This window comes from Myodes glareolus, chromosome 3 (assembly GCF_982192425.1).
Source record: "Myodes glareolus chromosome 3, mMyoGla1.1, whole genome shotgun sequence".
Classification (NCBI taxonomy): Eukaryota; Metazoa; Chordata; class Mammalia; order Rodentia; family Cricetidae; genus Myodes; species Myodes glareolus.
This window is the reverse complement of record NC_142028.1, coordinates 17535937-17549170: the sequence shown is the minus strand read 5'-3', so window position 1 is coordinate 17549170 and position 13234 is coordinate 17535937. Positions and strand designations below refer to the sequence as shown.

The following is a 13234-nucleotide window of genomic DNA, read 5'->3' as shown; positions in this document are numbered from 1 at the left end:
CATGTTGAAAACTGTCTAAGGAATCAGACCCGTACCTCCCTGTTTCATCAGTGACCAAAGGAAGGTGCTGTAAGGGGACAGACTTCCGGTGTGGATGTGGTAGCTCCAAGGCAGGAGGATTGCTGTAAGTTTGAGGACAGCCTGGTCTTCTTAGTACGTTCTAGTCTGTCTGTGCTCCACAGTGGTGCCGTGTGATGGCGTGTGTCCCTCGATTCATTCCTTCTCCCTCAAGAAAGATAAACTTTGATCCTAGCACAGTGACTCACAGCTAGCCTAACCCTAATAATCTAACCCTAGCTCTGAAGACCAGGCTGGCCTCAAACTCACAGAGATCCGCCTGCTTCTTCCTCCTGAGTGCTGGAATTAAAGGCCTGTGCCACCACTGCCCAGCTGAGATCCGGTTCTTTTGTTTTCAGACTTAGGGATAGAGTCACTGTGTAGCTCAGGCTCACTGTAAACTTCACAATCTTCAGTTTCACCTCTGTGTCCTAGTGCTGGGGCTTCAGGTGTCCTTAGTCTTTTTTTTTTCTTTTAAGATTTCACCCCCCCCCTTTTTTTTCAAAGAGATCCCTGAGCCTATAAAATTTTCCCCCAACCCCAACCCCAGCAAACTCCGCTGTGACAGGGATTCTACAAAAAAACACTTAGGCAAAGCAAGCCTGCCTGTCTGGGCCGTGGAATGGCCAGGCCATCTACCTGGTAGGGTGGAGTTTAAATCCATGTGGGCGCCAAGTGATGAACAGGCACTTTAAAGAAATCCCACACTAGCACAGAAATGAGAAATAGGTATTTATTTAGGGGTAAACTGACATCAAAATTCTCTGCTTGCACGGTGGACAGAGATCAAATCCAACAATCTGAACGAGCAGCCAGGGCAAAGGAAAAAGAAGAAGGGGTGGACGCAGGCTCTGCATCCGCATATATAGTATAAGAGGCCATGCCCCAGTAGGCGGGTAACCACAAGCTGCAAGCCTTCCTACTGCATACGTCTATATGAGTGCGTGTGCACACGTGTGTATGTGAGTGGCCTACGGGGTAGATGACTTCTGATCCTTTGGGGCCAGTTATAAGGATTCATAAGCTGCTGGATTTACATCTTGGGATCCAGACACTGGTCCTCATAATTGAGCCATAGTGCTTATAACTGCTGAGCCATCTCTGAAGCCCATGATATCTTACTCTTATTCAGTCAACGCCCCAAGCTGATGGGATGAAGATACCTACAACTAGGGTTGGTCTTCCTACTTTGTAAACCTTTCTGGAAACATCTTCAGAGATATACCCAGATGTGTTTTCCTGGTGATTCTAATCCCTACCAAGCTGACCATCAGGACCTCTCTGGTAGATTCTGGCTCTTGAGTAAAGACCCTCTGTAGCATGAATTCTAATTGTTCTTAATAAAAATCCAGAGTTAGATTATAAGGAGGTGAAAGCTGAGAAATCAGAGAAGCAGAGTAGCCAGCCACTAGAGAGACCTTTTACCTCTACTGAATTCTCAGACCAAAAGGGTGATCCTGTCCTCAGACTGCATCCTCAGAATACATCCGCTGACGGCATCCTCAGTACTGTAGTGAGTTCCTGTCTCCTCTGGCCCTAAAATCCTCTCTCCGCTCAGCCATGTCCCTTCTTGTCTCCATTTCCCTAGTTCAGGGTTTAAAGTTGTGGGACTCCCAAGTCCTGGGATTAAAGGTGTGAGCCATCACTGCCTGACCTCTAGTGGCTTAGCTCTGCATGGTGATCTTCAGGCAAGATTTATTTGTTAAAACACAAACAAAATATTGCTACACCCTCCTTGCATCGGCATCTTATATTTAGCTCCTGGTTTTTGGAGAGGATATAGCCAGTAACTACTGTGTTCCATCGTCTGAGGAATCCTGAAGATACTCTTCACACATGTCTAGTCAGAGAGTACACATTTCCCCCATTTTTTATTCCCAGGGGAATCAGCAAGAAAGTTTGACTTTGTGCTTTTCAGCATAGGAAGTGTGTCTGAGCCCTTAGCTTATGAGGGATGAGGAAATGAAAGGTTTCTATTAACATGTTCCTTTCTTTTTATTTCTTCAGCCAGATCTGTGTTTTCTGCTGGTTTCTGGCCGGACAGGGAGTCCTGTGGGCCGACCTGTGAAGTACAACATCGTGGGAGTGGGGAATCTGATTGGTCCCCAGGTTTACATCACTACCAGTGGGGCTGTCTACATCCTGTTTGGCTTTGGTAAGAAGCAAGGCTGACTTTGGCTTCTGCTCCCCTGGTGTTGGTGGCTAGGCCTCCCATGAGATAGGACAAACACCCACAGTGGGGTTCCTGGTGTTGGCTCTTTTTCATCTCCTGTTATAGGGCATCTCACCTACTTCAGGTCATTTACTATGCTTTCCCTTAGTGCCTTCTCTGGAAAGGGGACTGCCCAGCATCCACTTGATCACTTCCCCATCACTCCAAGTGGGACCAGTTGGAGTGGACTCTATGGGACCCTTGTGATCTGTTGTGTGTCTCCCGCCCAGAACCCCACCCTGGGATAGCCTGGGTAGTTGTTTTAACCCCAGCTTCTCACTGTTGACTCTTCTGTGGCACTAGGAAATATACAAGCTGTCGCCCTGCGGGACATTTTTGTTCAGGCCCAAAACCGAGACAGCTCACCACCCTCTCTGCAGATAGAAGAGCCGGAGTGGGAGAAGCGCAGATCTGTCAACCTTTCAGAGCTCATTGACGTTTACAGGTGTGGCTGAGATCCGCCTTTGGCCATAGTGAGGTCTTCTGGGGACTCAGGCATCATGGAGTCTCCGAGTTTGGGTTGACTGGTAAAGAGCAGAGGTTTGGGCAAAGTGGAGCTAACCTAGAAATATCAACTCCTGGTCTGCACAACACAATGAGAAATTCTCTTTCCTCAGCTGTGGAATGTTGGGGTCTGTGCATTGGTGAACAGAGTTTACTTCATAACTGGATTCCAAGAACGGGTGTTAGCTTTTGGTCCCAATCAGAACAGCTAAGGGGATATATTTATAAATATATATGAAGAAAAGCTATATGAAAGCTTTGACCTACTCTTTCCTCTTCTGTTGGGATCCGATGCCCCAACATAAAACTACCTTTCCCTAACTGGACCAGTGCTGGAGGCGTGGGAAAAAATGAGATACAGTGCACATAGCAATATCCTAGTCGAAGAATCATTTTAACAGAAGCAAGAATAGTAGACATGAAATCTTGTGTTTTTTGTTGTTTGTTTTTATTTTTTTATTTACTTCTCAACTAAAAGCATGTGATTGTCACATGCAGTGATCTACATATTTTACCTACGTAGCTGTTGGCTTGGGTAAAAATTGTTATATTCCTTTCTGTCAGAAATTTCAAGTCATTTTTTTTTCAGCATTTTTTTCGTCAGGCATTATCAGATTTTAGTGAATTTGATGGAATGGTTCCAGTAGTGTAGAAAAAGAAATAATTTAAAGTAGATGCCAAGAGGTATTGTCCAAGCTTAATGTCGGTCCCAGGCCACCTGTCCCGATCTCCGTCTGTCCTCCATGTCATTATCCTTGTCTATTACTGTCCCCAGAGTGCCCAGGTAGAGAGGGACCACATCGCAGCTTTGTTTGCTGAGTTCCTTTTGAATGTGCATGGACCTTTCTGGAGACAGAGGATGAGATTCAGCAGGAATGAACAAGTGCATGGGCGTTTCTGGAGGTATAGGATGAGATTCAGTAGGAATGAACAAGTGCATGGGCGTTTCTGGAGGTAGAGAATGAGATTCAGTAGGAATGACCAAGTGCATGGACGTTTCTGGAGACAGGATGAGATTCAGCAGGAATGAACAAGTGCATGGGCGTTTCTGGAGACAGAAGATGAGATTCAGCAGGAATGAACAAGTACCCCGCTGGACAAGACCATGGTGGCAAGTGGATGCAAGAGTAGAGTGGGGAGTACTTATCCTGGGGGGTCCACATTTGTGGATTCACCCCCTCCCAATGAAAATACTTGGAAAAAATTGTATCTGTACCCAACATAAACAGGCCTGGTTTTCTTGTCTCTCTCCCCTGAAGGGTGTAGCATTGCGACTGTTTCCACTGCGCTCAGGCGTAGCTACTATAGAGATGCTTACACTGCACAGGAGCGGGTAGATTGTAGAGAGTCACCGCGTCATTCTGTGTAAGGATGATGAACATGTGAATTTGGAATCTGCAGCAGGTCCTGGGCCCAGTTCCCACATAGAAGCTAAGGGACAACTGTATATGCAAGCAGGCACACAACAGGAATGTCAGAATAAATGGATATGGGATTCTCATCCACAGCAGAGACTAACTCTTGGGCTTTTGTTCAACGTAGTGATGGAGTTGAGCTTCTCCAGCTGGTAAAGGCACCAGATTCCAACTGCAGCAGCCTCTTGATTACAACCAGACAAGGCCTGGTCCTGCTTCGGGGACAAGATCTTACGCCGCTCTGGAAACTGAACCTCCAAGGCCTGCGCAGGTTTGCAGAGTGCCTTCACATGGCTGCTGTTCTGAGCACCTTTCCCACTGTCAAAATTATCTAGAGCACTTGCTTGTTACCCATGGCTGTCACAGGGAAGGGAGGGAGGGAGGCGCCTGATTCTTTTTTTAATTAATTAGTTAAATAATTAGTTAATTAATTAATTATATTAGATACACAGTGTTCTGCCTTCATATGTGCCTGCATGACAGAATAGGGCACCAGATCTCATTACAGATGGCTGTGAGCCACCATGTGGTTGCTGGGAATTGAACTCAGGACCTCTGGAAGAGCAACCAGTGCTCTTAACCTCTGAGCCATGTCTCCATCCCCCTCTTTCTTTTCTGTACATGCTGTTTATTGCTTCCTCGTCTGTTTGCAGCCAGCCCACTCCTGGGTATTTCACTGATGATCAGACATTGGACTTCCTTCTGCAGACACAGGATGGAGTTGGGATGAAAAAGGTAAATCATGGGCCTCAAATCAGTCAACACATGGAAGGAATGGGCTGTGTCCAGCCCTGGGTGAGCACTGGGGAGAACAAGAGCCTCCTCCCTTCAGAGAATGCCAGTCTAGTAAATGAGTAAAATGGAACCGCACAGCTCGTTGCTGTGAGCTGCAGTTCAGCTTTCTAGATTAATCCTGTGTCCTTTCCGAAGCCTGTTTAGTGGTTAGGAAGAGCCGTCTGACAAAGCTGGGTGGGGGAGAGGTGGGTATAAGTGAGGCCGTTTCAGTACAGGCACAGTACAGTTTCAGAGGGGACACCACTCAGCACTGGCTTGGTGCTATGGATGGCTTTTGGTAAAGGAAGGGAAAATGGGTCGGGCCTTTAAGGTTGAATTTATGTGACTGGTAAAGAATAGCAGGTCGGGAACGCTAGGGCCAGAGCTCAGGAACAGAATGATACAGCATGGTGAGGGATGCTGAGCCACTGGCTCCACATCTTGGCTTTCCTGTAAGGTTCTGTGCTATAAGGATGTAATATTTTGATAGTTTTCATTCATTTAATCTTAAAGGCAGAATTATAGAGTTTTAATTTTTAAAATATAAATTAGCTTAGATTTTTTTTATTGGCCATCAAAACTAACCAGCCATGGCCTGAAAATAGCCTAAAAAGCTGTTTCTATTGAACACTTGCAGACCGTTTTCTTATTGTCCCTCAGACAGTACAGCAGCAACTTTCGATACATTTATTGTGCTGCAGTAGGTACTGTAGGTAACCTAGGGAATGAGTCAAGTGTCCATGAGGACATGTGTAGCTCTACGCAAACGCTTGCCTTTTCTATAAGGGACTTGGCACCTGCTGGTTCTGAGTGTCAGGTGTTGGGGTCCAGTGCTCACAAATGCGGAGGAGGATGACTATCCGCTCTCTGGGATGTTTGTCTTACGTCTTGTTCTTGTGTTCTCTTCTCCTGCCATCCTCCTAAAGACTGCTGTCTTCTCTGTCTTCTCGTTTGCAGATGGCGGTGGTGGATGGTGGCTCCGGCTCCGTCATCTGGAGTCACAGTGTCCCATGTCACATGAAGGAAACGCCAACCACTTCTGCAATTACTTCAGACCAGAAGTCTGTCTTCCTCTTCTGGGCAGAAGCTCTGACTGCTGCATCTCTCAGTTCTGTGAGTGAGAAGGATGGAGGAGCTGGGGGCAGGGATGGGGTCACCCAGGATAGGAAAACATGGTAGACACACAGTTCTGAATTTGTCGACCATGCCCTCCCAATAAGTTGCTTCTCTGAGCCATCTTTTTTTGTGGGGGTGGGGGTGGGGGAGCGCTCCTGTTCTTCACTCCTAGAGCTGCTATCTATCCCTTCATTTTGATGAGCAAGTCTAGGTTATGATTCTAGTTCTGCCGTGCCCTCGGTCCTGACCTCCTCATAGTAATGAGAGGATTGGACCAGATGGCTTTCAAAATGAGCTTCTGTGGGTAACCCCAAGGCAAGGGTGTCTTAGTAACCTGGAGGGGCAGGTAGGAACTACAGGTGAGCTAGCAAGGTAAGACGACCTGTAGCTGCTTGCCACCAAGGTTGACAATCTGAACTTGCACCTTGAACAGTGGGAGGGGAAAACCATCACCTCCTCACTCCCAACCCGTTGTCGTTTGACCTCTGTGCACACACTGTGACTCACGTGCCCACACTCGCACACATACGCACGGAAAGCAAATAAATCAGTGGACAAAAGAAGGGAGATTGAGTTTGTCTGGGGTGATGAGGGAGTGTTTCACGAAAGAGCTTGGATACACAATGTGGCTGAGGGTGAGACGCTGTGTGGACTTGGGTAGAGAGGGTGGTCAGGCAGTCTGAAGGAGGAAGGAACACAATTGGCGGTGGCTTTGTAAGGAAGCAGAAGGAAGTGTGAGTGGACTGAGAATACCGTGGGGGTAGGCAGCACATGTGTGCAGTTAGAGTGTAGAACAGCGAAGTGAGAAGCTTTAGCTTTTTTGTTGCTTTGTTTTTATTTTTTGAGACGAGGTCTCTCTATATAGCTCTGGCTGTCCTGGAATTCACAGGCTGGCCTTGAGCTCACAGAGGCCTCCCTGCCTCTGTCTCCCGAGTGTTGGTAACATAACGTTTGGCCTGAAAAAGCTTTCAGTTTTATGCTAAGAACTTTGGGCTTTGTTCTGTATGCAGTGGCAAATGTTATTTTCGTGGCATGTTAGTTGAGCCTGAGGTCTGTCCCGCCATACTCGGGCATATGAAAATGGCTTCCTCTGCCTTAAGGGCTCATGATGGGAGTAAGGGTGCAAGACTGCTTCCGCTTCTAATGACAAGTGTATGGCAGCCCACACATGGTGTCCCATAGTCCATCTCCCACGCAGAAGGCACGTTGATTACGCCCCCTTGTGGGCATTTCTCCTGCTGCAGGGACTTGGAGACTCAGTTCTCAGATCTCAGCAGTTTTTATTTGTAACGTGATTTTCTTCTGTCTAGCCAAAAAAAAGCTCTGTTTCTCTGGGGAAGGGTTAGGTTTTTCCAACATTTAGCCCGATGCTTGTCTTTGGCATCAAACCCAGGGCTTGGTACGTGCTAGGCGAGCACCACCATGGAGTTGCATCCCTAGTCCCTGGCACTTGGTTTTGACATCCAATGAAAGGAAATATATTTTTAAGAAAATATATTTGGCTACTGTTCAGAAATAGCTCTTCTCTCTTCACAGCCTTACTTGTTGTAAGGATGAATGAGAATCCTAGCTCTGCAGTGAGGGAAAGAAAGGAGTCTCCACAGACTTCCTGCTTTCTCTCCTGCTTCACCCTTTCTGCAGACATTTGCAAGTATCCTCTTCCTTCCTTCCCCTCCCACCTCTCTTCCCCTCCCTCCCCTCCCACCTCCCTTCCTCTCTTTCCCTCTTCCTTCCCCCCTCCCTCTTCCCTTCCACTCTCCCTTTCCCTTCCTTCTTTCTCTCTTTCTCCCATTTATTTTTGACTGTAGATAGGGATTTGGAGTTAGTTAGTGTTTTGAGCTCTGTAAAATTGCGTGTGTCCCTGTAGTTGGGATCAGGAGTGGGGTTGACTGGAGTCTTTTCCTCTGCTCCCCTGTCCCTGATGGTGTCGTGTTGGAGATGTAGTCACCTTCACTGTCCTTTTCTGTGACCGTTGCCAGGATGACACCCCAGGAGCTGAGCCTCCTGGCCTTTACCACCTCTACCTCCTGCACCCAGCCTTCCCGTCTATCCTCCTGGACCTGACCAACGCCACTGGCATAGTGACAGCTTCGGAGGGTGAGTCCCGATGATTCCAGAGAGTGTGTCTTGGCTGGGTGGTAACTTTGCCCTCCAAGAGAAGGATGAGGGCTTTTCAAGAGACAGTAGTATCCTTTCCTCAAGGTCCCTGGAACCAGGCCCATTGCTGGAGAGTTTCCTCTGGGTTCTAGTGCCAGGCCTCTGAATGTGCGGACCGCTGAGGGGAACATGGAGCCTCCTCTGAGTGCTAGGTGCCTTTAGGGACTGAGGATTGTGAATTAACTGTGTGGGATGTAAAGGGAAGAGTGGTGTTTCTTAGGGGCATTGATTTAGTGATTACTTATGTGACTACTAAACATACACATTGCGTAGGAGTCAACAGCAGAACCAAAGGAAAAAAGTTACCCATAAGCTGACCACGCAGAACATTTGGAGATATTCTGCTTCACTCTGTGTCTAAGTGATCCTATACAGCAAACTTGAAAGCATATATTAGAGAACCCTTATTCAGCAACCCAAAGCCCTGGAAACAGCTGCTACTGTTGCTGGTCTCCCCTGGGCTCCTGTTGGTGGGCGGGCGAGGAGGGGGAGCAGTCTAGCCACAGCTTTTTCAGCCAGGGAGGGGACAATTATACAGGTCTCATAGCCCAGGTTGACCTCAGACTCGCTCTGTAGCTGAGGATGGCTTTGAACACCTAAACCCTCCTGCCCTTCTCTCCCAAATGCTTGATTGCAAGTGTGTACCCTTACACCAAGCTCCTTCATGCCTTTCCACGTGCTTGCCTCTTGTGGGCTTGCTCCCTACAACACTTTGCCTTGAGTTGAAGCGGTGCTGTGGCTCTGTCATGGGCTTTATGGAAGAGAGAAGCTGGTTTGGAACTCGCAGGCTGTCAGCTGATTGGGGCGTAGTGGGGATGGGGGAGTGGGAAGTGTCAGTTCGCAAAACCATGTAAGAGATAGAATGAGCCATTTTGCAGCATTTGCATAAAACATTATTCAGGGAACATTAAATAATGGTAAATGAGAATCTCATGGGCTGGGGATGTATCTCAGTTGGCAGAGTATCTGCTTAGCATGCAAGAGGCCCTGGGTTTGTCCCAGCACTGGCGGGGTAGAGGCAGGAGAATCAAAGGCTCATTCTTGGCTACAGAGCCAGTTCAAGACTGCTTATCAAACTAGGCTAGTACTTGGCATTGGTCACCTACATGACCTTCAGAGTCAAGCACCCCACTTACCTAAAACCCTGGGCAGAGGGAGAGAGGAGCGGAAGAGGGGAGCAACAGAGCAAAAGAGGAGGCAGGGTGAGCAGAAGCTGGGTGAAGCTCCAAGTGCAGCATGTTAGAGGAGGTTCAGCAAGCCTGAGCCTGCTGATGAGCAAAGCTTTGCAATCGGCTTCATGGGACGAAGGAATCTCACGTCCCTTTCATACAACCGCTGTTAATTCCGATTGTAAAGACAAGGCAGTCAGGTGTAAGGCCTCACGCTATTGACTCCTTTGTTAACTGCTTCTTGTCATTGTCCTTCCTCAGTTGGAATCAATGACATCTGGAAAGATGCCTTTTATGTCACCAGGAGAACAGTGATGAGCCCGGATGGACACCCCACCTCTCTGGTGATCAGCAAGCTTAGCCTGCGCTGGGCACTTATGGAAGGCCAGATGGTCCAGCTGAAGGAGACCACCCCTAAAATTGGCCGTGGGGAGCTGCGAAGATTCCTCTCCAGGATCAAGTTTGTTGATTCTCCCTACCAGGTGACTGGCTTCTGTGATATTTGGTTAATTATTATTTTTTTCCTTAGATAGGGTTTCTCCATGAACAGTACTGGCTATCCCAGAACTTGCTCTGTAGACCAGGCTGGCATAGTAGCCAGTAGAGAGAGATGCACCTGCCTCTGCCTCCTGAGAGCTAGGATTAAAGGCATGCAGCACCAATGCCCGGCTGATTTTATGTGTGGGGGCCCACGTGGTGTCCTGACATGTGTGTAAGACCAGCAGACAACTGCAGAAGTTAATTTTCTTTTGTGTGGGTCCTGGGGCTTGAGCTCAGGCTGCCAGGCACTGAGAAATGTGGAGTGGTGGTTTTTTAAATCATCCCAGTGACTGGACGGGATAGATCTTTTTGGCATTTTCTGGGTAGGGACCAATGACAACATCCATACTGTTTTCCTTAAAAAATACGTGAGCCAAGTTCAAAGATGAAGAACTTATGACCGAGGATACACACCCCTGGGGCTTACAAGCCGTGGGAGCTAAACTAGAGAACTGGGGTGTGAAGAAACATTCTGATCCTTAGAGTTCCCATTTCTTTGGAAATCCCACAGATCTAGCGCGATGGAATCCAGCTTCAGAAGACCTTACAGAGCAGCTCCTGTCCCTCCTGTGTCAGTTCTGGAGACATGATTCAGGGTCATGCAGCACTCGGGGATCACTGCACTTTGTCAGCCTGTTGGAGCACGATCTGCTTAGCTGGGCTGTCTCACGACCTTCCCATCCTGCACTAACCCCTCCTCCTGGGAACTCTGTGTGGATAGTTTGGAAATGTGAATCTTACAGCGCTTTATTTTATTTTATTTTTTTGTACCTCTAATTTATAAACCCTTGCTAGGAAATCCAGTGGCATACAAGCAGGATGTATGTTGTTTTGCATTAGGTGATGTGTGTGTGTGCATGTGCGTGTATGTGTGTGTGTGCACCTATGTGTTCAGTGCTGTAACAAAATGATTTTCGAGATATGCCCCAAGCTTCAGGGATTTCATTTCTTGTCCTCTTAATTCATCTGATTTGGTCGTCTTCATGTGTCTGGATGGCCTAGCTCTGAGATCCTGAGGGTCACCCATGGCTCACCACTCTGTTTTCCATCTGCCTGTACTGTGGTTCCTTCTCAACTCTAGACAGCAGTGAGAAACACTGGAAGTTAGGACGGGGCTAGTTATTCAGTATGTCCGTCTTTCCGTCTCCTAGACTCTCCACCTCTGTTAAGTGGTCCTGAGAACAGACTTGTTTCGATCACAAAGGGAGCAAGGGACGGAGTTTCTGTGGCTCCGCTGATGATCAGGTCTTTATGTGGTGCCCTGTGAATTTCTGCAGCTATGAGCTTTCATTCTGCATTAACGACGGAAGGGTTAGCATGCACAGCATCCTCAGCTTCAAGGCCGGAAGTCCCATGGCTTTGTCCTGGCTGTAGCTCCACCCTGCTTGCTCCCAGTCTTGTCTAGGGCATCTCCATCTCCTGCTCCCTTGCTTCCTCTCCTATTCAGGGATCTATTTCTGGACTTTGGCTTCTTGGGTCCAGTATGTAACCACTCTGCCCTGTCTTCTTCCTTCCTCCTAGAGCCTTGGAAGCATTATATTGAGAAAATTCTCATGTAAATACTGTCACTTTTATAATGATCAGGTTCTTTAGAATTATCTCCATTCTTCCGCCTTCTATGTAAATGTCTGACTTCTTTTAATTTTGAATCTTCCAAATGTCTGTGTCATTGTCTGATATGCCATGTGTTCCCATGGTGGCTAATGAAAACGTACTTCTTGAGTGAAAACCGAATTTTCTCCTCACTTGGGCTTGTATCATTTTAGCTTGTGTTAATAACGCGATCCAAGGAAACTAGATTCTAGATTTGAGGGGCTGTGAATTGCCCACAATAGGTGTTATGGGTAATAGGAGGTTGTTACTCAGTTCATCCTGCAGATCTGTCTCACCAGGCTTGTTGGCACCTCTGCCATAAGACCCTGGAAGTACATTTGGAAGTCATCTGGGACCAGGTTGACTCTGGGAAGGGGGACAATGAATAGGCCCTAGATGAAATCTAGGTTCATCTCTAGTAAGGTGGATTTCTATGAGTAAAAGGGCTGAATACAGTTTGTAGTCTTCTCAGGACTGGATTATAGTGGACCAAATTGCCAAGTGCGTGGTAGCCTGGTTGAGCCCCCAGACACAACGTGTTCTCTACAGTGTTGGTATTCTGAGAAGTCTGTCTGGAGGAAGGAGGAAGGAGGAAGGAACAGAAATGGAGACCCATTTGGGTTGTTCTCTCGGGGCAAGAGGAAGCCACAAAAGACAGCATCACTGAATTCTCCTTGGTGTTTTGGTAAATAGCATCTTAACTTCTTGCTAGGAGTGTGAATCTCTTCCTTGCTAAATGCAGTGGAAACTCCAGGCTTAACTTCCTGTCGCAGCTGCTACAGAAAGGTAGCTGAGGGTTGAGGTGGCTTCATCCGGCCAATGCAAGTGCTGGCCTCCTGTCAAATGCCTCCCTGCACTTCCTCCTCCTTGCAGGATCTGGGGTGGCCCCAAAATCAGCCTGACCACTAAGAAGTAATGCCTTCAACAATGCAAGGGTCTCCCCTCCTCTCTGCCTCCTCTTTCCTTACTTTAAATGCCCTCCCTTCCGCCCTGCCCAACATCCTCACCGCCCCCCCCCCCCCAATACGGTGTGTTGATACCAACCAACCCCAGGAATGTGAGTTGCTGTCCACATTCCCTGTGTGGAAGAGGAGCCAGCGGGTCTGTTGCCAGAAAGCACCGTTTAAAATGTGAACTGTTACAGAACAAATAAATGCTGTGTACAGGAATATACGTGTGCGCCCTTCTCTTACTTGCTAACCAAAATGGTTTACTTTCCTTATAGAAAAAACAGTTGAGTCGATGGATGGCATGCTGAAGGAAACAGGAGGGACAGTTTGAGGTGACTGAGCAGCGGGTATCCAGGCTCACTCAGGGGAGAAGGCCCTGTATGAGGCTCCTGGGAATTTGGGGGCACCATTGCTAGAAGTGAGCCTGGTCCTATAGGCTATATATCACATATCATGTGATCTTCCAATGGCTTCTAGGGTCATATTTAATAATGTTTTTGTTTTTAAAATTTTATTATTAATGTGTGTGTCATGCATATGTGTGGATGTTGGAAGACATCTCTCGGATTCAGTTTTCTTTCGCTGTAGGACCCTGGAATCAAGTCCAGGATGTAGGTTGTGCAGCAGGCACTTTTACCTACTGAGCCCTTTAGCCAGCCTAGTTTTTTAAAAGTTTTGAAATTTATGCATATGGGTGATTTCCTGCCTGTGTGTCTGTGGGGGCTGGGAGAGGGCATGAGAGCCCCT

At 47.5% G+C, this 13234-nt stretch overlaps 1 protein-coding gene across 2 annotated transcripts in view; it reads left to right on the top strand.

The window, feature by feature from the left end:
• Positions 1-12706, top strand: part of Fam234b (family with sequence similarity 234 member B) — a 31021-nt gene extending 18315 nt beyond the window's left edge. For both annotated transcript variants that reach the window (XM_087904045.1, XM_087904044.1), the window contains exons 6-13: positions 2065-2212; positions 2573-2714; positions 4316-4459; positions 4842-4923; positions 5920-6075; positions 8058-8175; positions 9666-9886; positions 10456-12706. In XM_087904045.1, the coding sequence (XP_087760171.1) occupies positions 2065-2212; positions 2573-2714; positions 4316-4459; positions 4842-4923; positions 5920-6075; positions 8058-8175; positions 9666-9886; positions 10456-10461 (1017 nt within the window). In that variant the 3' untranslated portion in view covers positions 10462-12706. The remainder of the gene's footprint in view (positions 1-2064; positions 2213-2572; positions 2715-4315; positions 4460-4841; positions 4924-5919; positions 6076-8057; positions 8176-9665; positions 9887-10455) is intronic.
• Positions 12707-13234: the final 528 nt, after the last annotated feature.